General features: G+C 43.4%; 1 protein-coding gene across 2 annotated transcripts in view; it reads left to right on the top strand.

The window, feature by feature from the left end:
* Positions 1 to 25624, top strand: part of LOC142660430 (uncharacterized) — a 173420-nt gene that overhangs the window by 80185 nt on the left and 67611 nt on the right. For both annotated transcript variants that reach the window (XM_075837049.1, XM_075837053.1), the window contains one exon: positions 19620 to 19742. In XM_075837049.1, the coding sequence (XP_075693164.1) occupies positions 19620 to 19742 (123 nt within the window). The remainder of the gene's footprint in view (positions 1 to 19619; positions 19743 to 25624) is intronic.

Genomic DNA, 25624 nt, shown 5'->3' with positions numbered 1-25624 from the left:
CTTTCTTATAGTCCAAGGTACTCATGGGCTAATTTTAACATTTAACTCCGGTGTGCGCGCTGGCCCTTTAAGAGCGGTCACGAGTGTGCGTGCGTACCCTACGGGACCTGGCCAAGGTAAGCGGAAGTGAGCACTGGTGTCTCCTGAGGAGGAGACTGAGGCCAGCGCTCGTAGACCCATGGCTGCGGCCGTCAGGAGGTGAGTGAACCCACGGCCATGGACATGACCGTATCCCCTCTCTTACGCCCCTTCTCTTGGGGCCAGAGCGGGAGAGAAACTTTTTCAGAAGGGTAGGAGCATTGAGGTTCTACTCTGGCTCCCAGGACCTCTCTTCAGGACCAAACCCCTTCCAATCCACCAAATAAAATGTTCTTCCTCTTACCCTCTTGGTGTCCAAGATCTCCTTAACCTCGAAGGTGTCTGTAGGACCGCTGGAGGCAACCGCAGCGCTAGGAGTCTTTGTATAGCGGTTCACAACCACCGGCTTCAGGAGGGAGACATGGAAGGAGTTGGGGATCTTGAGGGTAGGAGGCAGCCGAGGCTTGTAGGCGACCAGGTTGATCTGCTGTGGGATCTCGAAGGGTCCAAGGAACCTGGGAGCAAATTTGCATGATGGCACCCTCAGTCGGATATTCCTAGAGGACAGCCAGACCTTCGTGCCAGGGAGAAATTGAGGGGTTCTCTCCTCCTTGTGTCTGCCTTCCGTTTCATGCGGTCGACTGCCAGTAGGATGGAGGATCGAGTCTGCTGCCAGATCCGCAGGAAGTCCCCAAAAGCAGTGTCAGCTGCTGGTAACTCGGATGTATCAGGCACTGGGAGAGGAATTTGTGGGTGTTGGCCATAGACAATGAAGAACGGTGTATTCCTTGTGGACTCGCTGGTGTTATTATATGAGCATTCAGCCCACGGAAGCAGCTGCACCCCGTCATCATGTTGCTTGGAGATGAAGTGGCGTAGGTGGTTCTCTAAGATCTGATTGATCCTCTCGACCTGACCAATGGACTGAGGATGGTAGGCTGAGGAAAAGTCCAACTTCATATATAACAAAAAAAAAAGAAAAAATATTCAGAAACACCAAAGGCACTCTTGGGTTATAAGAAAATTATGAAAAAATACTTTATTGAAATCTAAATAAATTTTAGAATATTAATATATGAAAAGGGGGAAATGGACACAAAAATGTTAAAAAAATCTCCTGGCCAGGAAACAACCATATGTTCAATTATAAATTACCTCCTGTGCACTTGTTCTATAACTTGCAAGATAAATAACATATATGTATACATCTCCTTAAAAATAAGGTCAGTTGCATAAACAAGAAAAAAACGCTGGGTTGCGTTCACATTTGCGGTTTCCACATATATATAGATTCTTATCCTCAAGCTGGCAAGAATTCCTATTCAAAAGAATTAATAAAATTGTAAAGAAAGTTTTCCTTTATATAATAATTCTTATCGTAAGGGCATACCCATAGTATATAGAGCAAATGAATTTACGGCGTGTTTATTTTGCTCTTCCTTTTCGGATGTTGGATCTTGTTTTTTTAGTGATCAGGGGTAATTGATAGTCTTTTTCTAGACCTTTACGGTCAAAGTAAGTCCCTCCCGATCCCTAGGGTTATTTCAAGAGGCAGTTTCCCAGTTGTTTTTATACGGCAATTCCAACTCTTATTGCATATATAAATTTTTACCTCCAGTCATCCGGAGAACACCGGGAGGCCACGTGGTGGAGCAGCAGGTTTAGCAGGAGGCTCAGAAGGTTCTCACAAGGTGAGTTCCTGCTCATGTAGCAATATATTCCTTCATGTCTTTAAATTCGCCACGACTTCAAGCAACATAATCTTACTTTTCAGATGCACAGAGTTACTCCACGGTATACACGAAGAGGCATAAGATCCAAAGGACAAGAGCACACACCGCCAGGAAGGTAAGTTCGAAATTGTAAGATGTTATTTTCCATGTGGTGTCTCCAACACCGCTAGGGATTTGCAAGGTATGGTTTGACGTCACTACCTGCCGAGCTTGATTGAAACGGCTCTGAGGAAATCCCGATCAGGGATGAAACGCGTCAGCTGATCAATCAAGCTCGGCAGGTAGTGACGTCAAACCATGCCTTGCAAATCCCTAGTGGTTTTGAAGACACCACATGGAAAATAACATCTTACAATTCCGAACTTACCTTCCTGGCGGTGTGTGCTCTTGTCCTTTTGGATCTTATGCTTCTTCGTGTATACCGTGGAGTAACTCTGTGCATCTGAAAAGTAAGATTTATGTTGCAGGCTGAAGATGTGTTGGATGAAAAGGTTGGCCAGTTGAGGAGCAGAAGGAAGACCAGTCAGCGGAACGAAGTGGGCCATTTTCGAAAATCGATCCACCACCACCAAGTCAGTACTGCATCCAGCAGAGAGAGGCAGGTCAGTAATAAAGTCCATAGATATATGCTGCCGGGGAGCATCGGGCACAGGAGATTCTTGTGGTCCGTAAAAATCAGGATGGGATGAGCTCCACTCCTCCAGGGCCAATTTGATGGGCAGTAACTCCCGATCCCCAATTGAGTAGTTGCATTCTGTGGAAGAGAAGAGCTTAGAGAAATATCCACATACCATTGACTTGCCCTTGGAACCTCTCTGGAACAGGAGTGCACTAGCACCGACAGAGGAGACGTCCACCTCCAACGAGAAATGTCGAGAAACATCTGGATGATGGAGGATAGAGGCTGACGTGAAGGCACTCTTCAGGCTATTGAATGCGGACTCTGCCTTTAGAAGTTCACACCTTGGCGTTCATGCCCTTCTTGGTGGGGTTAGAGATAGAAGTCAGTGAGGAGAAGTTTGGATTGAACGGTCTGTAACAATTGGCGAATCCCAGGAAGCGCTGTATGGCCCTCAAGCCTTGAGGACGTGGCCATTCCAGGACGGACTTTACCTTCTCAGGATCCATCTTGAGAACTCGATTCGTGACATTGTAGCCCAGGAAGGGTAGAGCATCATTCTCAAACACGCACTTCCCCAACTTGGCGTACAGACGATTCTCCCTTAACCGCAGCAAAACTTGACGGACATGTCTCTGATGAGTCTCTGATCTGGAGAAAAAAATCAATTTGTCATCAAGATAGACCACTACACAAACATAGAGGTGGTCACGGAAAAAGTAATTAACGAACTCCTGGAAGACCGCGGGAGCATTACACAGACCGAAGGGCATTACTAGATACTCATAGTGTCCATAACGGGTGTTAAATGCAGTCTTCCATTCGTCACCCTGGCGTATCCGGATTAGATTGTAAGCCCCACACAGGTCTAGTTTTGAAAAAAATCTTGGCACCACATATACGATCAAATTGTTCTGAGATCAGTGGCAACAGATACTTATTTTTCACCGTGATCTGGTTGAGACCCCAGTAGACAATACAAGGACGCAGGGAACCATCCTTCTTCTTGACGAAGAAGAACCCGGCTCCTGCCGGGGAAGAAGACTTCTGTATGAAGCCCCTCTCCAAGTTCTCTTTAACATAGGCGGACATGGACAGAGTCTCTGGCAAGGAGAGAGGATATACCCTACCACGGTGAAGGAATGCACCAGGAATCAGCTCGATAGGACAGTCATACGCCCGATGTGGGGGCAGCATCTCCGCCTTCCTCTTGCTGAAGACATCTGAAAATGCAGCATAATGACCAGGCAATCCTGCCAATGACCGAGGCAGAGGAGGCTAAGCCGAACGAATCTGTACCAGGCAACGGTTGTGACACTCAGGACCCCACTGGAGAACCTCTCCAGAGTTCCAGTACAGGACTGGGGCATGTAGTCGGAGCCAAGGCAGTCCCAGCAGAACGGGGTTAACGGCCTTGGACAAGACAAAGAACGATAGAAGCTCGGAGTGGAGAGCTCCCACTTGGAGCCTCAGCAGCTTGGTCCCAGCTGTAACTGGGTCTGGCAGAGGTAGTCCATTTACCGATGCAACCATCAACGGCCTCTCCAGAGGGGTAGTGGGTAATTGGAGAAGGTCCACCAGGTCTCTACAAATGAAATTAGCAGCGGATCCAGAGTCCAGATACGCAGAGACCCGATGCGTTTTCTCGCCGGACACTATGGTCACGGGTATGGTCAATTTAGAAGGAAGTCCTTCTTTACCCAAGGTTGTCTCTCCTACCAACCCTAGGCTTTGCGGCTTTTGGGGACACAGATGCACAAGATGGCCTCCGAGGCCGCAATATAGACAGAGTCCCGAAGTGCGTCTGCGTTGTCTCTCCTGGGTAGATGGCTTAAACTGGTCCATCCTCACAGACTCCTTAGGAGGATCGACATCAGAGGACGGCAGGGGTTGCTGCAAAGTAGGGACCAGACTAGGGAGGACTCCCTCCCGACGGGCTTTTTGGAGCCGTTCTTGGATCTTTATATCAAGCCGGGCGGCCAGAAGGATGAGGTCATCCAGGGTAGACTGTAGATCTCGAGCGGCAAGCTCGTCCTTAATCTTAGGAGTCAGTCCCTGCCAGAATGTAGCCAGCAGGGCGTCATTGTTCCACAACAGTTCTCCCGCCAGAGTGCGGAAGTGGATGGCGTACTCTCCCACAGAGGTGTCTCCTAGGCGTAGGTTCAGCAAGGAGGCTGCTGCAGACGAGACTCGTCCAGGCTTCTCAAGCACTGTGCGAAATGTCCAGAGGAACCCCTGGAAGTCACGGGTCTCTGGTCCTTGTCTCTCCCAGATAGGATTCGCCCATGCAAGGGCCCTGCCAGTGAGGAGAGAGATGATGAAAGCGACCCTTGCGCCATCAGATGAAAATGCCCTTGCATACAGGGTGAAGTGGATCTGGCACTGGGTCAAAAATCCATGACCGATCCCTGCGTCTCCATCATAGTGGTCAGGAAGTGGCAAAGAAAATCGATGATCGACACTGCCAGGAGGTGTAGTAGGAGGAACGGCAGCTTGTGCCTCCTGCCGACGTGCGAGAATGTTCAAGGCAAGGAGGAGTTGGTCCTGTCGAGACCGGAGGTCCAGCATATCCGTCCGCATCTCTTGTGACGTCATCTTGGTATTGGATCGACCAGCATGGTCCATGGCCTTAGCGTACTGTCACGTTGGGTGTGTGGACCAACTGGGCCGTACCGCCTTGACGGTATGGCAGCTGTACAACAGGGCGCAGGTCACAGTCTATAGTTCGCATAGTGTACCTGTGGCTCGGACAGTAGCAATGACAGGCTTGGCTGGGACTTAGGCAGCAGGCAGACGTCAGGCGTGGTGTAGCAGGACAGGCGTGGAATACAGCACGACTACAGCTCAGCACGCCACTTGACCAAGTAGCACAGGATACAGGTACAGGAACAGGGAACACTGAACTGGGAAACACTAGGAGACCATTTGCTTAGATAAACTTAGGGTACAACAACAACGCTCAGGCTTATAGTCCAGTGTACTCATGGGCTAATTTTGACATGAGCTACGGGACCCGGCCAAAGTAAGTGGAAGTGAGGAGGAGACTGGGGCCAGCGCTCGCAGACCCATGGCTGCGGCCGTCAGGAGGTGAGTGAGCCTGACGGCCCGCGGCCATGGACATGACACTGATCTAAAAGGGGTTTTCCCAAAATAAATTTTTATCACCTATCCGCAGGATAGGTGATAAATATCTGGTGGGGGTCCAACCGCTGGGACCCCCAACAATCAGGAGAACAGGCTTACCTTGCCGTTTCTGGGAACCCCATAGGACTGGGGTAGTAGTGCACCTGCTCGGCCACTGCTCCAATAGAGCGGTGGCCGAGCATGAGCACTACTCCACCATTCCTATTGGTCTCCCAGGAATAGCAAGGTAAGCCGTTCTCCAGCGGTCGGTTCCCTGTCGATTTAGATATTTATCACCTATCCTGTGGATAGATGATCAATATTGATCATTGGAAATTTCCCTTTAATGTCTAAACTTGAAAAAATATAGTCAAATCATTTTTATACAGAAAAAAATGGTATTGGTTTTGCATTTCTAATGATTTATATGAAATTTAAGTGATTGGGGCTGTACACAGAACAATAATTGACATTGCTTTTTGGTCTGTTTGTGGGACGACTTGTAGTTTTTCGTAGCACCATTTATTTTGCCTTATAATGTACTAGGAAACTGGGAAAAAATTATTTGTGGGGTAGAAAATGAAAAAAACAGATTCATTCCTCCATGTTTTTTTGCGCGCCGTTTTTACGGAATTCACTGTGCAATTAAAACAACATGTTAACTTTATTCTGTGGGTCAATACGATTACGGCGATACCAAATATATATAGTTTTTTCTATATTTTACTACTTTTACAAGTAAAAACCGAAGTGTAAAAAAGAAAATTTATTTTGTGTCGTAAAATTCAGAGAGCCATAACTTTTTTCTTTTTCCATCGATTAAGTGGTATGAGGGCTTATTTTTTGTGGGATAAGCTGTAGTTCTTAATAATACCATTTTGGTGTACGTGCGACGGTTTGATCACTTTTTTATTTCATTTTTTGTGGGCGATTAGGTGACCAAAAAAAAGGACATTCTGGCGCTTACAATGTATTTCTTTTTTTACGGTGTTCACCATGCGGGTTAAATAATGATATATTGTAATAGTTCAGACTTTTACGGACGCGGCTATACCAATTCTGTTTATTTAATTTTTTTACTATGCTCTAGGGGGAAAAGGTTTTTTTTTTGAACTTTTAATATTTATTTTTTTATTTATATTTTTTAAACACAAAAATAAAACTTTATTTAAAGGGAATGTGTTGCCAGAAAAACATGTTTTTTTTTTAAAAATTAAACATTTAGTGTGGGGGTGATTAAACATTGTTCAAATTTTTTTTATTTTTTCACGAGTCAGGAAATATTATAAATTAATTCTAATTTATAATACTACCCATTTTTGGTCACTAGATGGAGCTATTCCCAAAATTGCAGCATTGCAACATTGGGTTAAAAGCCCTCGCTCTAGTGAGCTCTCGGCATCCCCCCCTCCTTTATCCTGGCTAGTGCCGGGATAAACGAGGGGTTTGAACGGTGTAACCTCCTACACTGTGTGTCGCCATTTTTTGAGCTAACACACAGTGTAGTAGGTTTACATACAGTAGTAAACACACACAAACACGAACATACATTGAAATCTCTTACCTGCTCCTGCCGCCGCGGCTCCCTCCGGCCCGTCCGCTCCGTTTGCTGCCGCTGGTCCAAGTGCACAAATCCGGAAGCCGCGACCGGAAGTAGTAATATTACTGTCCGGCCGCGACTTCCGGTCCACAGGAAAATGGCGCCGGACGGCGGCAATTTCGAATTGGACTGTGTGGGAGCGGCGCATGCGCAGTTCCCACACAGACGCCGTACACTGAAGTCAATGGGACGGGAGCCGTTCACAGTCCCTATGGGACTGTGGCTGCCGTATTCTATGTCTGTGTGTGTCGTTAATCGACACACACAGAAATGGAACAAAAAATGGCAGCCCCCATAGGGAAGAAAAAGTGTAAAAATAAGAAAAAGTAAAACACAAACACACAAATGAATATAAACGTTTTTAATAAAGCACTAACATCTTTAACATATAAAAAAATAATTTGTGATGACACTGTTCCTTTAACTCATTTTTACTTTTTTTTTTATTAGTCCCACTAGGGGACTTCAACCAGCGATCGTTAGATCACTTGCACGATGTACTGCAATACTAATGTATTGCAGTATATCGTGATTCTGATAGGCCTCTATTAAGCCCTGCCGGAGGCAGGGCTTAATAGGTGTACAACTATGGCGGACCAGGGGGTTTTCATTAGGCCCCCAGGCAGCCATAGCAACCATCGCCCCCCCTGCAATTGCAGTCTGGGCGGCGCGATGAGCTGTTGAGCGTGTCACCCCCCTCTTTTTAACTATTTTAAATGCTGCGGTCGCTATTGACCGCAGCATTTAATGAGTTAAACGAGCGGGATCGCGCTCGAGCGCCATGCCGCTCATTACTCTGAAGTGTCGGCTGTAACATACAGCCGACACCAGCATCGTATGGAACGAGTTCACTCCGTGAGCCCGCTCCATACTTCCCCCTACTTGGCTATGACGTAACTGTATGTCAGGAAGGGGTTAAATATGCAAATGAGGCTATACTAGACAAGTGGGCGTCAACAACAGTGATTCTCCTGAGGTGGTGCTACCTCACAGCATCTGACACTGTCCTATCAGCATGAAGCTGCTTCACACATTGTGAGAGTCTGAGGCTGGAGGGAAGGGGGAGCATTTAAAACAGCCATATCTCGGGCTGTGGACCACCTAGAAAAGTGGTGGCATATGAAAGATGAGATCCTAATCTTTCATATGACACCAGGTTCTCAGTTCTAGCTGTGAGACAACTTGAGTTATCACCAGTTTAAAAAACAGACGGGAATGAAAGCATTATACTATATGATCACACTGTGTTGCTGGGCTGGGAAGAGGAAAACTGTATAACGATTGGACAGCGTCATACAGAAAACATTACATCGCCCAGAGTGAAAAGAAAGTCACCTCCCATTTGGCTATTTTCAAATTCGCGTATTTAAAAAAAAAAATAATAATTGCTCATAACTTTGCAAATAATAAAGGTTTTTGAAAAAAATCACACTGTAGTTGTCAGCATCATAGCGCCTATTAGATTAGTTAGGAGATAGGGCATTAATAAGCTGGTGACAGATCCTCTTTAACCCCTTCCCTCTTTGGCCACTTTTGACCTTCCTGGCAGAGCCTCCTTTTTCAAATCTGACATGTTTCACTTTATGCGGTAGTTACTTCGGAATGCTTTTACCTATCCAAGCGATTCTGAGAATGTTTTCTCGTGACACATTGGACTTTATGTTGCTGTTAAAATTTGCTTGGTACATTCAGTATTTAATTGTGAAAAACACCAAAATTTAGTGAAACATTGCAAAAATTCCCATTTTTCCAATTTTAAAGAGGCTCGGTCACCACATTATAAGTGCCCTATCTCCTACATAAGGAGATGGGCACTATAATGTAGGTGACAGTAATGCTTTTTATTTTTTAAAAACGATCTCTTTTCACCACTTTAGTTGCTTAATGCCCAAGTGGTTGTATTTTTACTTTAGACCAATTGGGCGTTGTACAGGGGAGTGTATGACGCTGACCAATCAGCCTCATGTACTCCTCTTCATTCATTTACTCAGCGCATAGGGATCCTGCTAGATCCTTATGTGCTGTCTTATACTAACGCATTAACAATACTGAAGTGTTTAGACAGTGAATAGACATTCCACGGGATGTCTATTCACAATCTCTGCACTTCGTTACTGTTTCTATGGTAGTTACAGAAGAAACCGTCCACATTTGCAAAGCCCCTGAGGGACCAAAACGGTGAAAACACCCAAAAAGTAACTCCATGTAGGAAACTACACCCCTTGAGGAATTAATCTAGGGTTATAGTGAGCGTTTTGACCCCACAGGTGTTTCATAGACTTTATTAGAATTGGGCAGTGAAAATAAAAACAATCCTTTTTCTTCAATTAGACGTAGCTTTAGCTCAAAACTTTTCATTTTCTCAAAAAATGAAAAAAAAAAACCCAACATTTGTAAAGAATCTTCTCTGGAGTACGGAAATACCCCATATGTGGTCATAAACTGCTGTTTGGGCACTAGGCAAGGATCAGAAGAGAAGGAGCGCCATTTGGCTTTTAGAGTGCAGATTTTGCTGGATTGGTTTCTGGTCTCTATGTTGCATTTGCAATGCCCCTGTGGGACCAAAACAGTGGCAACCCCCCAGAAGTGACCCCATTTTGGAAACTAAAGCATGCATGTTCACCCCGCAGGTGTTTTGCAGAAATTAGTGTGCACTCGATGTTGCAGCGTGAAAATGGGATTTTTTTCCAAAGATATGCCAATATGTGGTGCCCAGCTTGTGCCACCATAACAAGACCGCTCTCTAATTGTTATGCTGTGTTTCCCAGTTTTAGAATCGCCCTACATGGAGCCGTAATCTTTTGCTTGGACATTCGACAGGGCTCAGGAGTGAAAGAGTGCCATGCGAAGTTGAAGCCTAATTTGGCAATTTACAAAGTATTGGTTCACAATTGCAGGGCTCTGATGTGAAATAATAAAATAAAACCCTGAGAAGTGACCCCATTTTGGAAACTACACCCCTCAAGGCATTTATTAAGGGGTGTAGTGAGGATTTTCAGCCACAGGTCTTTTCCATAAATGATTGCGCTGCAGATTGCGCATAGTAAAAATTTAAATTTCTTCCCAGATATGCCAATTCAGTGGCAAATATGTCATGCCCAGCTTATGCCACTGGAGACACACACCCCAAAAATTCTCACGGGTATGGCGATGCCATATATGTGGAAGTAAACGGCTGTTTGGACACACTGTAGGGCTCAGAAGGGAGGGAGCGCCATTTGGCTTTTGAAGCGTAGACTTTGCTTGGTAGAAGTTTTGTTTGGAGTTTTACTAGTATTTCAGTTTATATTGTTGAGGTACATGTAACCCGGGCAGAGTGCATCAGGGGCATAGTCAGGTGGTATTATAATGGGGTAAAAAAAAAACAATAAAATAATCCATAGATGTGTATTACGCTGTGGAGCAATCCTTAATGCACAGGCCGGTGTCGCACTGATAAATTATGTTCTTCCTCTCCGCACCTTTGCAGTTTGGGGAATTTTGCTAGGAAGTGTTGTGCTGGTATAATGCGGGTACACTTGCCTTCAGCAGATATGTTTGGGCCTTACCCTTCCTGGTTTCCTAATTTTAAGGCCTCGATAAATTGCCTTTTGAAACAGAAGCAATGTTCCCATCAGGCCTGCACAACCACCTATTTTTATTTCCTGACTTATTGGAGCCTTAACTAATTTTATTTTTTCATAGACGTAGTGGTATGAGGGCTGTTTTTTTGCGGGATGAGCTGTAGTTATTATTGGTACCATTTTGGGGTACATGCGACTCTTTGATCACTTTTTATCCTGTTTTTTTGGGAGGCAAGGTGACCAGAAAACAGCAATTCTGGCATAGTTTTTTAGTTTCTTTTTATACAGCGTTCATCAAGCGTTCTAAATTACATGTTAACTTTATTCTGTGGGTCAGTACGATTCCGGCGATTTATGTTTTACAACATTTTGCACAAAATTAGTTTTGTAAAAAGAATGTGTTTTTTCTGTCGCCATGTTGTGAGATCCGTAAGAGACGGTGAAGTATGAGGGCTTGTTTTTTGCAAGACGAGCCGTAGTTTTTATAGGTACCATCTTTGGATACATGTGACTTTTTTTTATTACTTTTTATTTAAATTTTTCTAGGGCAAAGTGACCAAAAAACAGAAATACTGGCATTGTTTTTTACGGGGTTTTTTTTACGCCGTTCACCGCGTGGAATAAATAACATAATACTTTTATAGTTTAGGCTATTACGGTTACAGCGATACCAAATATGTATGGTTTTATTTTATTTTTTTCAATAATAAAGGACATGATAAGGTAAAAAGGGCGTTTGTGTTTTATTTTATTACTTGAAACTTTTATTATATTTTTTACAACTTTTTTGTTTTCACTTTTTTTTACACTTTTCTTTAGTCCCACTAGGGGACTTGAAAGTCCAACTGGCAGATTTTTTTTTTTCTAATACATTGCACTACCTATGTAGTGCAATGTATTAGATCTGTCAGTCATTCACTTACAGCAAGCCGATTGGCTTCCGTAATGGCAGAGCAGGAGGCCATTGTTAGGTCTCCTGTCGCCATAGTAGCAGTCCGCAGCCCTGATTGCATGGCAAGCCTGACGATCTGCTGACATCCACTAAGGGGTTAGTGGCAGGGATAGGAGCTAGCTCAGATTCCTGCCTTTACTGGTGGATGTTGGCTTTAACATACAGCTGATATCCACTACTGATGACGCCGGCTCAGCTCCTGAGCCGGCGCCATCTTGCCGACGGCAACGGAAGCCTTTTAGGCTGGAAGTTTTCTGTGCTAGCAGACCGGGAGGCCACTATTCGCCACCGATACCGATTTCGTTGCTGGGGTGACGATGAGCTGCAAACACCTTAAATGCAGAGATTGCTTTTGACGGCTGCATTTAAGGGGTTAAGGGCGGGGATCGAAGCTTTCTTTGGGCACTGCCATTACAGCAGGGTGTCAGCTGTAAGATACAGCTGACATCCAGGGATGATGGCACCGACTCCGCTTCTGAGCCGGTGCCATTGATTTGTCGGAAGTATACGATATTTTGCGGGAAGCACTGGCTTTCCATGACTTATTCTTATGACAAATGTCGGGAAGTGGTTAAGATGCACAAGGTTGTACTGTTTACTTGTTATTTGCTCTATCAGCATCCTGAAAAAAACACATCGCTGAAATTTGACACATTCATTTTAAAATTCTGTCAGTTACCATGTCCTTACAAACACTGCCACATATATATATATATATATATATATATATATATATTTTTTTTTTTAATGACTGGGATTATGGTCTGGTTGTAGTCTGTTGCTTGAATGACTACTGTCAACATTTTAAGTGACTTAGTACACTTTAGAGACATGTAAGTAATACTTCCAATCCGTGTGATAGCCGTTATATCTCAGCACAGCTATCAGTAGATTCTGTTCACTGTCTACAGTACGTCAATGTCGACATCCTAAATAGCTTGAATAGTTACGAATATGTGTGAACCTTGATATACAGTAGATGTTGATTCAAAGCCACACAAATTGTCCATGACCGCATTGCACCCGACCAGGATCTCAGTTCAAGATTTCAGCCCGTAATAAGGGATTATATAAGTAAGATATTAAAAATATGTTTTCATAAATTAATAATATACTCCTGTTGAATTACTCCTTTTTATGACCAGCATTGATTGAATTACAGTTCAAGGTAGCTGTGGGCAAATCTCATTTCTTGCAGCTTTTCTAAAGATTATCTGCAGACGCAAGCTGTTTTTTGACCGACTGTATCTACTGCACAGAGCAATAACGACTATTCTGCTATATCGTCTGATCACTCCTGCTCATAAAGGTGACAATCCTGATAGTAAGCACATATTAGAGAATTACTGTACGTGCAGTGCCCTTATAAACATGCTTGGGTTCACCAAAGGTTAAAGTCCTCACACAATGCCCCCTCCCTTATTCTGGCTAGTGCCAGGAGAAGGAGGGGTTTCAATCTTCAAACCTCCTACACTGTGTGCCGCCATTTTCTGAGCGACTTCACAGTGTAGGAGGATTACAGGCAGTATAACACGAACATACACACACATCACATACACGAACATAAATTACCTGCTCCTGCCACCTCCGCTCCTATTCCTTGCGCCTTCGCTTCCTTGAACATATGGCCGGAAGCCGCGGCCGGAAGTCGTCATCTTACTGTCCGGCAGCGGCTTCCAGTCCACAAGAAAATGGCGCCGAATTTCGCTCTGCGAACGAGCTTCCTTTTGGTCTGTGTGGGAGCGGCGCATGCGCCGTTCCCACACAGACGGCATACACTGCAGAGAATGGAACGGCTCCCGTTTGCATTCTCTATGGGGTTTTATGTGCCGTATTCCATCTCTGTATGTGTTGTTAATCGACACATACAGAGATGAAAAAATATGGAAGCCCCCATAGAGAAGTAAAAGTAAGTACAAAGTAAAAAGTAGAACACGAGAACACAAATAAATAAAATGTATGTTAATATCATATTAAAAGCAATATGATAAAAAAAAATCATGACACCTTCCCTTTTAGTATAAACTCTTAGTACTCTACAGAATTTTTTCCAGGTTCTATGTTGTTACTTTTATTTCTGTACATCTTATAAGGCAAATAGAATAAAATACAATGTGCCAGACTCTCTTAAGAAATGGATGTTCAGAACAGACTTTAACCTCGTGAACAAACGTAGCTGAGTAGGTGAAAATTTGGACGGAGAGCTAACTTTCCTGGACAGTCGTGTTGGCCCATTGGAAAACTGGGAAACTTTACTGTTACAAGGAAACACTGGAGAAGGGCCAGCATTACAAGCGCTCACATCTATGTGTTTTGAACTGTAATATAAAGGGCTTACACACTAACGCAAGCAGCAAATATGTTTTTACTTAACTGTAAAGAAGTATTTTCATAATTTCTTTACTGTGAAGTTGGCATCTAGCACTATTTATGTTTCATCCATGGCTGGCAGAACATCTTGAAAGCTCTGACACAGGTTGCTGTTCTTTTCCTAAACCTGCCATTTCTAAACCGGACTAGCAATTATTGAAACATGATTTCATCTGCAAATACAGTTATGAGTATCCATGTGGTGTGTCACTTTAACTCATTTGGACGGCACTTTGTTTTACAAGTGGAATTTATTGCGAGAGTTTACTTCTTAGGTTCACCTCTGGTGAACTTGCGTTAGTATATTAGGTTATTACATTTACAGTAGTTCTCTAATCTGTGGTATACATACCTTAAGACTCTCCCGGAGAAGATAACTCTAGCTAATGTAAGCCCTATTATATGATCATGCACAGGGCTCTTAGGCCCCATGCACATGAACGTGCTTTTGCGGCCGCAATTCCCCCGAAAATCCACGGGAGAATTGCGGCCCCATTCATTCCTATGGGGCCATGCACACGACTATGGTTTCCACGGTCCGTGCATGGCCCAGGAGCCCAGACTGCAGAAAGAATGGGCAGGTCTTATTATGGCCGTGTTCTGCGGTCCAGGCTCATAGCAAATAATGGTGGCGGCAATGAGCACGGCCCGCCATTTGCGGGCGGCTTGCGAGTGACACTCCGCCCCGGCCGACCCGAAAATCACGGTCGGTGGCTACGGTCGTGTGCATGAGGCTTTGCTCTCCTGCCCCATGACAGTAGGATGTGATGGTAGCATCAGCCTGATGTTTTATGCTTTTAGGTCCCTTCTGCTCTATGTAATCCCTGTATCTAATATACTTTAGTTACCAGAATAAATTCCTTGTGGTAGTGATCTGATAATAGAGCAAGTAAGACCGGAGGAAATTTAATTTCCTGCAACTTCCCTGAAGTCTGCCATCTTTTGCCTGCTGTTCCATAGACAGAATACAGGCTGCCATAAATGGGGACCTGCATACTGCACAGGGCAGAGGTCGAAAATTTGAGCTGCTCTACTCCATGATCATTTCCGTCCTGATAATAAAGATAGTCATTCTGATAATGGAAGTACAGTATATTGGAGACCTTTTTTCAAAACAAACCCGCTCATAAACTGAAGGTAAACTTAGCCTTTAAAAAGGGTACCTACTGTACAATGACGGGCTGTAAATGTCATTTTTGTTTTCTTTGTGGGTGAACTGTTAATTATAATAGAAGCCGTATTTACATTAGATTAGACTCACCCGCTCGGCCTTTTTTCGGAAGACTTGAAAAGTATATTGGCAGCGGACGTGCAGCCCATCATTGGTTGTACAAGCTAATGACTACTTTGTCAAGGGACTTTGTAATCGCATTGAGGGTAAGCTAGCATCCCACTCTTCCTGGTTGTCCAGCTCTGGACACTATGAAGCTTCTCTCTTGCTTTTGAGTGGCCTAGGAATTTCAATGTGATGAAATAGAATGGGAAATAGGTATCAATAGTCGTTTTTATTTGACACATTTTGTTTTTGTTCTCATGAATTCCTAATCAAAATAAAAAATAGCACAGGTAAGGCCCTGTTCACACAGAGTATTTTGACTGGCCGAAAATGCCTCCCATTGAATTCAATATGAGCCGGAGGTGTTTTTTTTCCCGCGAGCGGAAAAACCGTCTCGTGGGAAAAAGAAGTGACATGCCCTATCTTCGGGCGTTTACGTCTCTGACCTCCCATTGTCATCAGAGGGAGGCAGAGAAAGCGTATTTCGCTGCATTTTTTTTTGCCCGTGGCGCTCAATGGCCGCAGGCGTAAAACGCAGTGAAAAATGCGGCAAACGGCGTGCAGGCAGATCAAAATCTGCCTCAAAATCCCAAACGGAATTTTGAGGCAGAATATTCTGCCTGCAAAAAACTCTGTGAACATAGCCTTAACCTGCAATAAAATAACAAAGTTATATAGGGAATTATGTAGGAAACCTGGTAAAACTGCCGTTTCCCATTGTGATTTATTGTGCAGGAGTTGAGACTCCTTAGTGCAACCCTCCAGTTGAAGGTTTACTTTTCATCAGCTGTCAGGGACATCGTAGCTGTATTCAGCCCTGACATTTTATTTTGTTACTATAGTGATCGTATTGGCAATGGATGTCCCCAATAGTTTGGTGACTTTAGCGGTGAATATGGGAAAGCAGTATTCTGAAACCACCTCCAGAGACTGTGCTGATACCTAGGGCCTTATTCACACCAACGTATTTCTCATCTGTGTGCTGTCCATTTTAAAAACAGTCAAAACATTGATCCATACAAGTCAGTTGGGCTATTCACACAACTGTTTTCTTTTTAGCAGGGCATGTGTCCATTGTGAGAAACTCACAGCATGTCCTATTCTAGTCTGTTTATGTGGACCAGACTCGTCCATTGAAGTCTATAGGTGCTTAAAGAAACCTATCAGTTGCTAGTGAAATGCAGGAAAAAAAAAGTCAAACAAGGAAGTTACTTTCTGTAACAATTCCTCACGGTCTTCAAGATCTCTGCTGGTGTCATTCAATAGGAACATTCATTGCCTACTTCCACTGGATAAAATTCTGTCCATGGTCATGTGATAGACACACAGGTGCTGGGATTGTTAGAGCTCTGATAATCGTACTGTGACTATAACGAGCCATGCACCGGTGTACATCACATGACCATGGACAGAATTTTATCCACATGAATTAAACAATGAATGTTCCTACTGAATGAGAAGCAGAGATTTTGAAAATCGTGAGAAGCATAAAATTGTACAATAATATCTGAATTTGCTGAAATGGACAACCCCTTTAATAATTTGAGAGAGCTGTGGTTTTCTATTAAGTTTGTCAGAGGGTGACACTGCCATGTCAACACAGACTCCTGTAAACCACATAATGGCTGATGGCATATATTAATATATGCCACCAACACTTTCACTCCAAGTGGTTTGGTACAGTTATGATAAGAGTCCGTCAGGAAAGAGTGGTTTTCTTTAAGTAGTGTAACCTTTAAAATTCAGTTTAAACCCTAAAAAGAGACAACAAAAAAACACATAAAAATAAATGTACAGATGGTATGTAGTCCGGCTGAAAGTCAAGACAATTTAAATAAGTTTAAAAAGGCCAGGTCTAGACCTTTCAGTGAATTATTAATTTAGACATTTGGCCTCTGACCTCCCAGGCTGCTAAATGCAAAGATTTCCGCTCGTACTGATATGTCACATTTTGCGTATACTCTTTTTTTCTTTTCATCTATAGATGAAAGTAAATCTTATTTAGGCTACAAATATTAATTTGAAATATAATGAGAATATTTTTTAATTTTCGTACAATTGTATACAAAACAAATACCTCAAATTTTGTATGTTGCTCTACTGAATTAAATGTTTATCTGGATTCCCCATGTTGTTGCCTGCACTACTCCTCTTACATATGTGTATAAGCAATTGTATGCACTCTGATCAATCGTTCTATTCCATAGCTCTACGACTAATTGGCAAATACTGTAGGAGCATGACAATTACAAAAATTATTCATTATGTCAATAAAAATTGTGAAATGAAAAGAATAATAGCTTTCTACCAATGGGACTGCAACAGCAATGGGGCTATCTGAGAAAATCTATTCAGTCCTTTTCCGATCTTTGTGAAATTTGATGATTGATATATTCTCTACTCTAAAGAACATTAAAGGGGTTATGCGGGGGCCAAAAATTGCATTGCAGTAATATATTTATGTGAAACGACGTAACTTACTAATGTACCTTAATTTATGTTTCTGTACTAAATTATGCAGTTCAAACCTTGTGAATTGTTCCTGGAGCTTTTCTAATAATGATGACGCTCAGACACGGCCCCGCATGACTGAGGGCTTGTTTCATGTGCTGTTCGTGAACATGACCGCAAGGGGCTGTCACATTGCCTATTGCTTGAATCCCGAGCAGAGCATCAGCTAGCGCTTTGCTCGGGACTCCAGCACTGCTCCGGACGTCCATATTTGGCAATTCAGGGGTTTCCTATTGCTGGAGTTCCCGAGCAGAGCATCATCTGATTCTCTTCCTGGGGACTCCAGCACTTCTGCCCACTTCACTGTCCTTATATGGACAGTGGCATCGGCAGCAGTACTGGAGTCCCGAGGAGAGCATCAGCTGATTCTCTGCCCGGGTACTCCAGCCCTGCTCCCGACGTCACTGTTCATATATGGTCAATGACTTCAGTGGTTTCCTATCGCTGGAGTTCCCAAGCAGAGCATCAGCTAATGCTCTGCTCGGGGATTCCAGTACTGCTGCCGACGTTATTGTTCATATATGGACAGTAACGTTGGCAGAAGCGCTGTAGTCCCCAGGCAGAGCATCAGCTGATGCTCTGCTCGAGAACTCCAGCGATCGGAAACCCCTGAATTGACTAAATATGGACGTCGGGAGCAGTGCTGGAGTCCCGAGCAAAGCGCTAGCTGATGCTCTGCTTGGGACTCAAGCAATAGGCAATGTGACAACCCCTAACAGTCATGTACACGAACAGCACATGAAGCAAGCTTTCAGTCACTTGGGGCAATATCGGAGCGTCATCATTATTAGAAAAGCTCCAGCACTTCCGGGAACAATTCACAAGGGTTTTCTTTATGAATACACTGGATTGATAACTATAGTATTAGTCCATTGTATTATTTTATAGCTATCGTTATGCAAATGGCACATAGGGCAGCACAGTCTGAAGACAGATTCACTTGAATAGCCTCCTTTGATAGGGCATTGTAGATTTTTGGGACTAATTTGAGGGTTTTATCTTAAAGGGGTTTTCCCATAATCAATATTTATAAATGGAGTGGTGGCCAAGCATATGCACTACCGCTCCATTCCTGTAGGGCTCCGAGGAGTGGCACGGTAAACCCATTCTCGTGATGGGTTGGTGTCCCAGCGGTCAGACCCCCACCAATCCGATATTTATCTCCTATGCTGAGGATAGGTGATAAATGTTGTTTATGGGAAAACTCCTAAATGTATTTGAAAATATCTTTCCAATGGTGAGCACAATGTGTAAGTTCAGTTTGTGACCTAAATAGGGTCCCGTTTCTATTGCGCAAAACAAGACCTTTTTTATCACAACAGTACTTAGTCTATGAACACCTTTGCAATTACATTTTTATTGTTTAAATGCATCTGAAATAAAAAGTAAGGCAAATCGTATTGATTAAAACATGTCATACTGTTGTGTCTACAGCTTCTATGCAGACCTATGTGTCTCCTTGTTTGCAGATTTCAAACAAATTCTGTGTAGTCTGATCCTGCCGTTTTACAACCTTCTATCATTCCTATTTTTCTTGCGAACATGTATTCAGTAGGTTAGCAAGAAGTAAGAGACCAATGGAGTAGAGTGTGACCACATTATGTATAATTTTCCATCACTGTATAGAATAGCATGACACTAAGATTACAAACTGCTTGTAACATCACTATTTTATTGTGGACTGATATTACTCTACTGCACTTTACTGCCTTGCATTGTTTTATTGTATACCTTACAAACCCATTATAAAGCTTGTTCTGAATATAGTGTATATTTTCTGTTATTTTCACATAGACAACAAGTGTAGAAAATCTTGCTCTACCGTGGATAATGTCCGGAAGACCAGCAACTAAAAATCCAGTGACTCTGTTGGATGTTTGTTTTGGGAAAGTTGATAACCTTAACCTTCTCTATGTGGTAAGATTTCAAGATGCAAATATGTACAATAGTAATAATTATATGACTGGAAGTGGTAATTTTCCAAAATGAATTTTTTATGTCCAGACAGCGTATGGTAATATTAGGTGGAATAAAAACAGCAGAAAATCCTCTTACACATCTTTTCTTCTAACTAGTATTCCCCAAAATATTATAAGATCTTGTTATCTGATATCCATCTTAGGCCTCATGCACACAACTGTAGCCATGTGCACGGCCATCATTTTCGGGCCGGCCAGCTGCGGAGTGTCACCCGCGAGCCACCCGCAAATTGCAGGCCGTGACATGTCCATTCTTTTTGTGGTCACAGTAGTGTGCATGGGCCCATTGAAATGAATGGGGCCGCAATTCTCCCGTGGATTTTCGGGGGAATCGTGGGCGCAAATATTAATACTATAGACGTAATGCCGTTTTATTTATAGAATATGAAGTGGTAGTAACAGACTTTTGGATTCATAGCAAAAGTGAATGTTTTTTTTAATTATACTGTCTTTCAGCCCTATTTTTTAAATCAATGTTTCAGTCTGAAAGGGAGACGTCCAGTTTATTCCTTGACCATAGGCTGTTATTTTTTTAACGACGTTTTCTAGTGTTTAGAAAAGAAGTGATTTCAGCCGATGTGTATTCACATATAATATAAATTTGCATGAAAGAAATCATAAATTGCTACGGAATATATTATGATTAAAGATGTATTCTGAATTGCAGCAAATAAAACGTATTCATAATAATAAGTTACAGAATTGTGAGTGTAGCTGGCAGTGCATGGAGTTCCCCTGCCCATTCAACTGCACCTGAGTCTTGCTCTCCTCATTGTCCAGGTCTAGACTCCAGGTGGGCGGATTGGCTTTGCTCCATAATACTTGTTATGTTCCCCGGGAGATGTTCTTCTCATTACAGTGCCAGGTAGCCTAGCAACCCCTAAGCAGCTAGCTGCTCAAAACCATCAACAGCACCACACAAATGCTTTCTTTGGAAGCTCTTCTTCCCTGACCAATCCCCAGATCACCCTGAACTTTAAAAAGGGCTCTGCCCTTCCACTCCTTGCCTGAGCGTTGTTGTTGTCTACCCATGTTCATATTGCAAACGGTCCCTTAGTTTCCTTCTCCCAGTGTTCCCGTATCCTGCTTCTGTATCCTATTGCTGTGTTTGTTTCCTGAGCCTAAGCTTTTAGTTGGAGTAGAGTGTGTCATCTGCCACGCCAAGCTCCATCTGTGCCTAAGCCTCTGCTTCAACTCGTGTCCGTCTTGACTCTTACAGGTAATCTTGTGCTAAAGACTTTGCATAGACTTATAGACGGTTGTTTGGTCAGCTGCCACTCCGCTATGGCAGAGCGGCCTAGTGGGTCCACATACCCCTAGATCGTGACAGTACGCTCAGGCCATGGAACCCACTGGTCAACCTAAGACGGCGTTTCAGGTGATGCTAACAGACATGCATGATCTGCGTGCAGGCCAGGATCAGCTCCTACTGGCAGTAAATTCTATGATTGCCTATTTGGATCGTCCTCCTGCACCTCCTCTGGATGCCGCTGCTGTTCCACTACCTGTTACCCCTCCTGCCTCTCCAGGATCTACAGTTTTGCTACCTCCACCGCCTCGCTACGATGTAGATCCTAGAGCCTGTAGAGTCTTCATTAATCAATTCACGATCCACTTTAGACTATGGGCTCATCTCTTCCCCTCTGATGAAGCCAAGGTAGCATTCATTATTTGTCTTCTGGCTTGCAAAGACCTAGCTTGGACGAACACCATCTCGGAATGGGAGGGCCTGGAATTCTCGGATCTATTATTGTTTTTAGAGACTATTCGTACAGTGTTCGAGGAACCGTAAGTGTTCGAACATCCTCTGCAGCAGCCACTCTGCTAACCCTCAAGGAAGGGGAGTCGACGGTAGGAGAGTATGCCAGCTACACTGCCATGTACACTGGCAGCGGAGCAGGCATGGAACAATGAGGCCCTGTTGGCAACCTTTTGTCAAGGACTGTCCACGCACATTAAATACGAACTCTTAAGGTTTGTGTCTGTATTGTGGCCTCAAATGCCATTTTGTGTGTCAATGTCCACAAAAGCCGGGAAAGTCCAGCACCTAGGGTTGTCTCCCCAACCAACCCTAAGTGGAACGACGCCAAATCCTCTCCCAAATTGTCTATTCCTGTAACCATTGTCTCTGGAGAGAGATAATACACTGCATCTGCCTATTTGTATTCGGAAGAAGCTGCAAATTTTATTCAGCATTACCTAGTGGATCGCCTCTATCTGCCCACGGTTCCTCTGGAGATACCCCTGGGTGTTGCCTCTATGAGTGGACTACCGTTCCCTGATCCTATTGTGTCCATCACTGAACCGCTGACACCACGCTTCGGGGGTTCTCCACTCGGAATAGATTGCCTTTCTTGTCTTGCCTATAGCGATCAACCCTATTCTGCTGGGCCTGCCTTGGCTTTGTTTACATGCTCCGGTTCTCTACTGGAGTTTTGGAGAAGTCCTCCAATGATGATCAAAGTGTCTTCACCGCTGTCTGCCACAGGTTCGTCCTGTTTTGCCTCCAGTGCCTCAATCACTCTCTGATCTACCCACACATTATGCCAGCTTAGCGGACGACTTTAGTCAGGAGGCAGAGACTCTTCCTCCCCATCGCATCTACGATTGTCCTGTTAAACTTCTCCCTGACGTCTCATCCCCTCGTGGACGAGTCTTTCCTCTTTCCTTGCCGGAGATCCTGGCCATGTCTGCTTACGTTAAGGAGAACCTGGAGAGAGGGTTCATCTGGAAGTCTTCTTCGTAAAGAAGAAATATGGATCTCTTTGTCCTTATATCGACTACCGAGGTTTGAACCAAATCACGGTCAAAAACAAGTACCCCTTGCCGCTCATCTTAGAGCTCTTCGACAGAATTTGTGGGGCCAAGGTGTTCACAAAGCTAGATCTACGCGGGGCTTATAACTTGATCCGTATGGTGACAAGTGGCAAACGGCATTCAACACCCGAGACTGTCACTACGAATATCTCGTGATGCCCTTTGGACTGTGTAACGCTGCAGCTGTGTTCCAGGAATTTGTAAATTACATCTTCCGGGAACTGCTGTATGTCTGTATGGTGGTCTATCTAGATCTACTCACCCGATTTTGACGCCGCGCCGGAGGCATGTGTGCTAAGTTTTGTTGCGGTTAAGGGGGAATCACCTATATGCTAAACTCGAAAAATGTGTGTTTGGGAGGAACTCTCGGCCCTTCCTGGGCTACATTGTCTCCGATCGTGGGCTCAAGATGGATCCAGAAAAGGTGAAGTCCGTTTTAGAATGGCCACGTCCACAGAGTCTTCGGTCTATACAATAATTTTTGGGATTCGCAAACTTCTACCTGCAATTTATCCCAAACTTCTCATTTCTGACTGCTCCAGTCTATGCTCTCACCAATAAGGCGTGAATGCCAAGATTTGACGTAAATTAAAAGCTTTGTATTATGGACACAATAACAAAGTGGGTTCCCTTTTCGCCAATCGCTTGAAAAAAACTATGGCTAAAACTAGAATTCCATACATATATCTTAAGCCCGTCTGGGTCAAAAATCTTTAAGCCCCAAGATATATCAAACTCCATTGCAGAGTTTTATTGATCACTTTATAACTTACAAGGTAATAATATTACTACACAACCATGGGATGAGGGAATGAAGCTTTCATCTATATCATATAAGCATTTAAATGCCATATCAGCTGATTTTACTATTACAGACATTCTAAAAACTATTGCATCTTTAAAGCCTAACAAGGCTCTTGGCCCTAATGACCTATCTTATGATTATTACAAGCTGTTTAACACTACATTAACCCCTCATTTAATGAAAGTATTCAAGTCTTTACCAGGGAGATACTATCTGCCACCAAAATTACTCTTCCTAAACCGGATATACCCCCTGATCGTCCAAGTAAAGGGGGTTTTACACTGGGCAATTATCGGGCAAATGAGCGTTCATAGAACGCTTGTTGCCCATAATTGCCCTGTGTAAACAGGGCAGCGATCAGTAGACGAACGACCGAATGCTCGTTCATCGGCTGATTGTATCGTTTTAAAAAAGTCAAATATTATCGTTGTCGGCAGCACATCTACCTGTGTGAACAGCAAGAAGTGCTGCCTGCATGATGATAATGTTTGGGGACGAGCAATCAGCGTAACGACCGCTCGTCCCCATCCATATCTCCTTGTGACCAGAGCAAACGAGCGCCGATCAACGAGCCGTCTCGTTGATCGGCGCTCACTGCATCGGACTAAAATCGGCCGGTGTAATAGAGCCTTAACTTTCGTCCGATTTTCCTACGGACCTCAAAATTTATTTTAAGATTCTGCCCTTTCTTTTTTCTTGAGCCGCAAGGCATATTCCTTACTTGGGGGTTAAACTCTCCTATCCTACCTCTAAGTTATATAAATTGTATTTCCTACCCCTACTCAAAGATGTGCAGGAAGAGTTCCAAAAATATTCCAAAATTTACATCTCTTGGGTGGGGAGGGTGGCTACTATAAAAATCATGGTTTTACCTATGGTTTCAAATTAGTTTAGAAACCTTCCCATTCTGCTCTCTAAGAAATATCTTCAAAAACTAAATTAAATCCCACATGGCTTACACCTTCTGTAAAAAGGTCAATACAGGACAAGAAAAGGGCATTAAAAAAATACAAATCTGAGGGTACATCTGTAGCCTTTTTAAATTATAAGGAGCATAATAAAATCTGTAAACATTTAATAAAATTAGCAAAAATACAAAATGAAAGGCAGGTGGCCAAGGATAGTAAAACAAATCCCCAAAAATTCTTCAAGTATATAAATGCAAAAAAGCCAAGGTCTGAACATGTAGGACCCTTAGATAATGGTAATGGGGAGTTGGTCACAGGGGGATCAAGAGAAGGCTGAGTTACTAAATGGGTTCTTCAGCTCTGTATATACAACAGAAGATAGAGCAGCTGATATAGCTTGTGCCAGTGCTGTTGATATACTGAATTGGATGAATGTAGATATGGTCCAAGCTAACTAAAATAAAATAAAGTGCACAAGGCCCCCGGGACCAGATGGGTTACACCCTAGAATTCTTAAAGAGCTTAGTTCAGTTATTTCAGTCCCCCTCTTCATAATATTCAGAGATTCTCTAGTGACTGGTATAGTGCCAAGGGACTGGCGCAGGACAAATGTGGTGCCTATTTTCAAAGAAGGCTCTAGGTCTTCCCCGGGAAATTCTAGACCACTAAGCTTAACATCCATCGTGGGGAAAATTTTGAGGGGCTATTGAGGGACTATATACAGTATTATGTGACAAAAAATAGTATTATAAGTGACAGCCAGCACGGTTTTACTAAGGACAGAAGTTGTCAAACTAACCTGATTTGTTTTTATAAAGAGGTGAGCAGAAGCCTAGACAGAGGGGCCGCTGTGGATATAGTGGTTTTGGACATTGCAAAGGCATTTGACACTGTCCCTCATAGATGTCTAATGGGTAAATTAAGGACTATAGGTTTAGATAGTATAGTTTGTAATTGGATTTAGAATTGGCTCAAGGACCGTATCCAGAGAGTTGTGGTCAATGATTCCTACTCTGAATGGTCCCCGGTTATAAGTGGTGTACCCCAGGGTTCAGTGCTGGGACCACTATTATTCAACTTATTTATTAATGGTATAGAGGATGGGATTAATAGCACTATATCTATTTTTGCAGATGACACCAAGCTATGTAATATAGTTCAGTCTATGGAAGATGTTTGTGAATTGCAAGCAGATTTAAACAAACTAAGTGTTTGGGCATCCACTTGGTAAATAAAGTTTAATGTAGATAGATGTAAATTTATGCATCTGGGTACTAACAACCTGAATGC

The sequence above is a fragment of the Rhinoderma darwinii genome, chromosome 1 (assembly GCF_050947455.1).
Source record: "Rhinoderma darwinii isolate aRhiDar2 chromosome 1, aRhiDar2.hap1, whole genome shotgun sequence".
NCBI lineage: Eukaryota > Metazoa > Chordata > Amphibia > Anura > Rhinodermatidae > Rhinoderma > Rhinoderma darwinii.
Note: the sequence above shows the minus strand (reverse complement) of the source record. Positions and strands in the feature narration are given on the sequence as shown.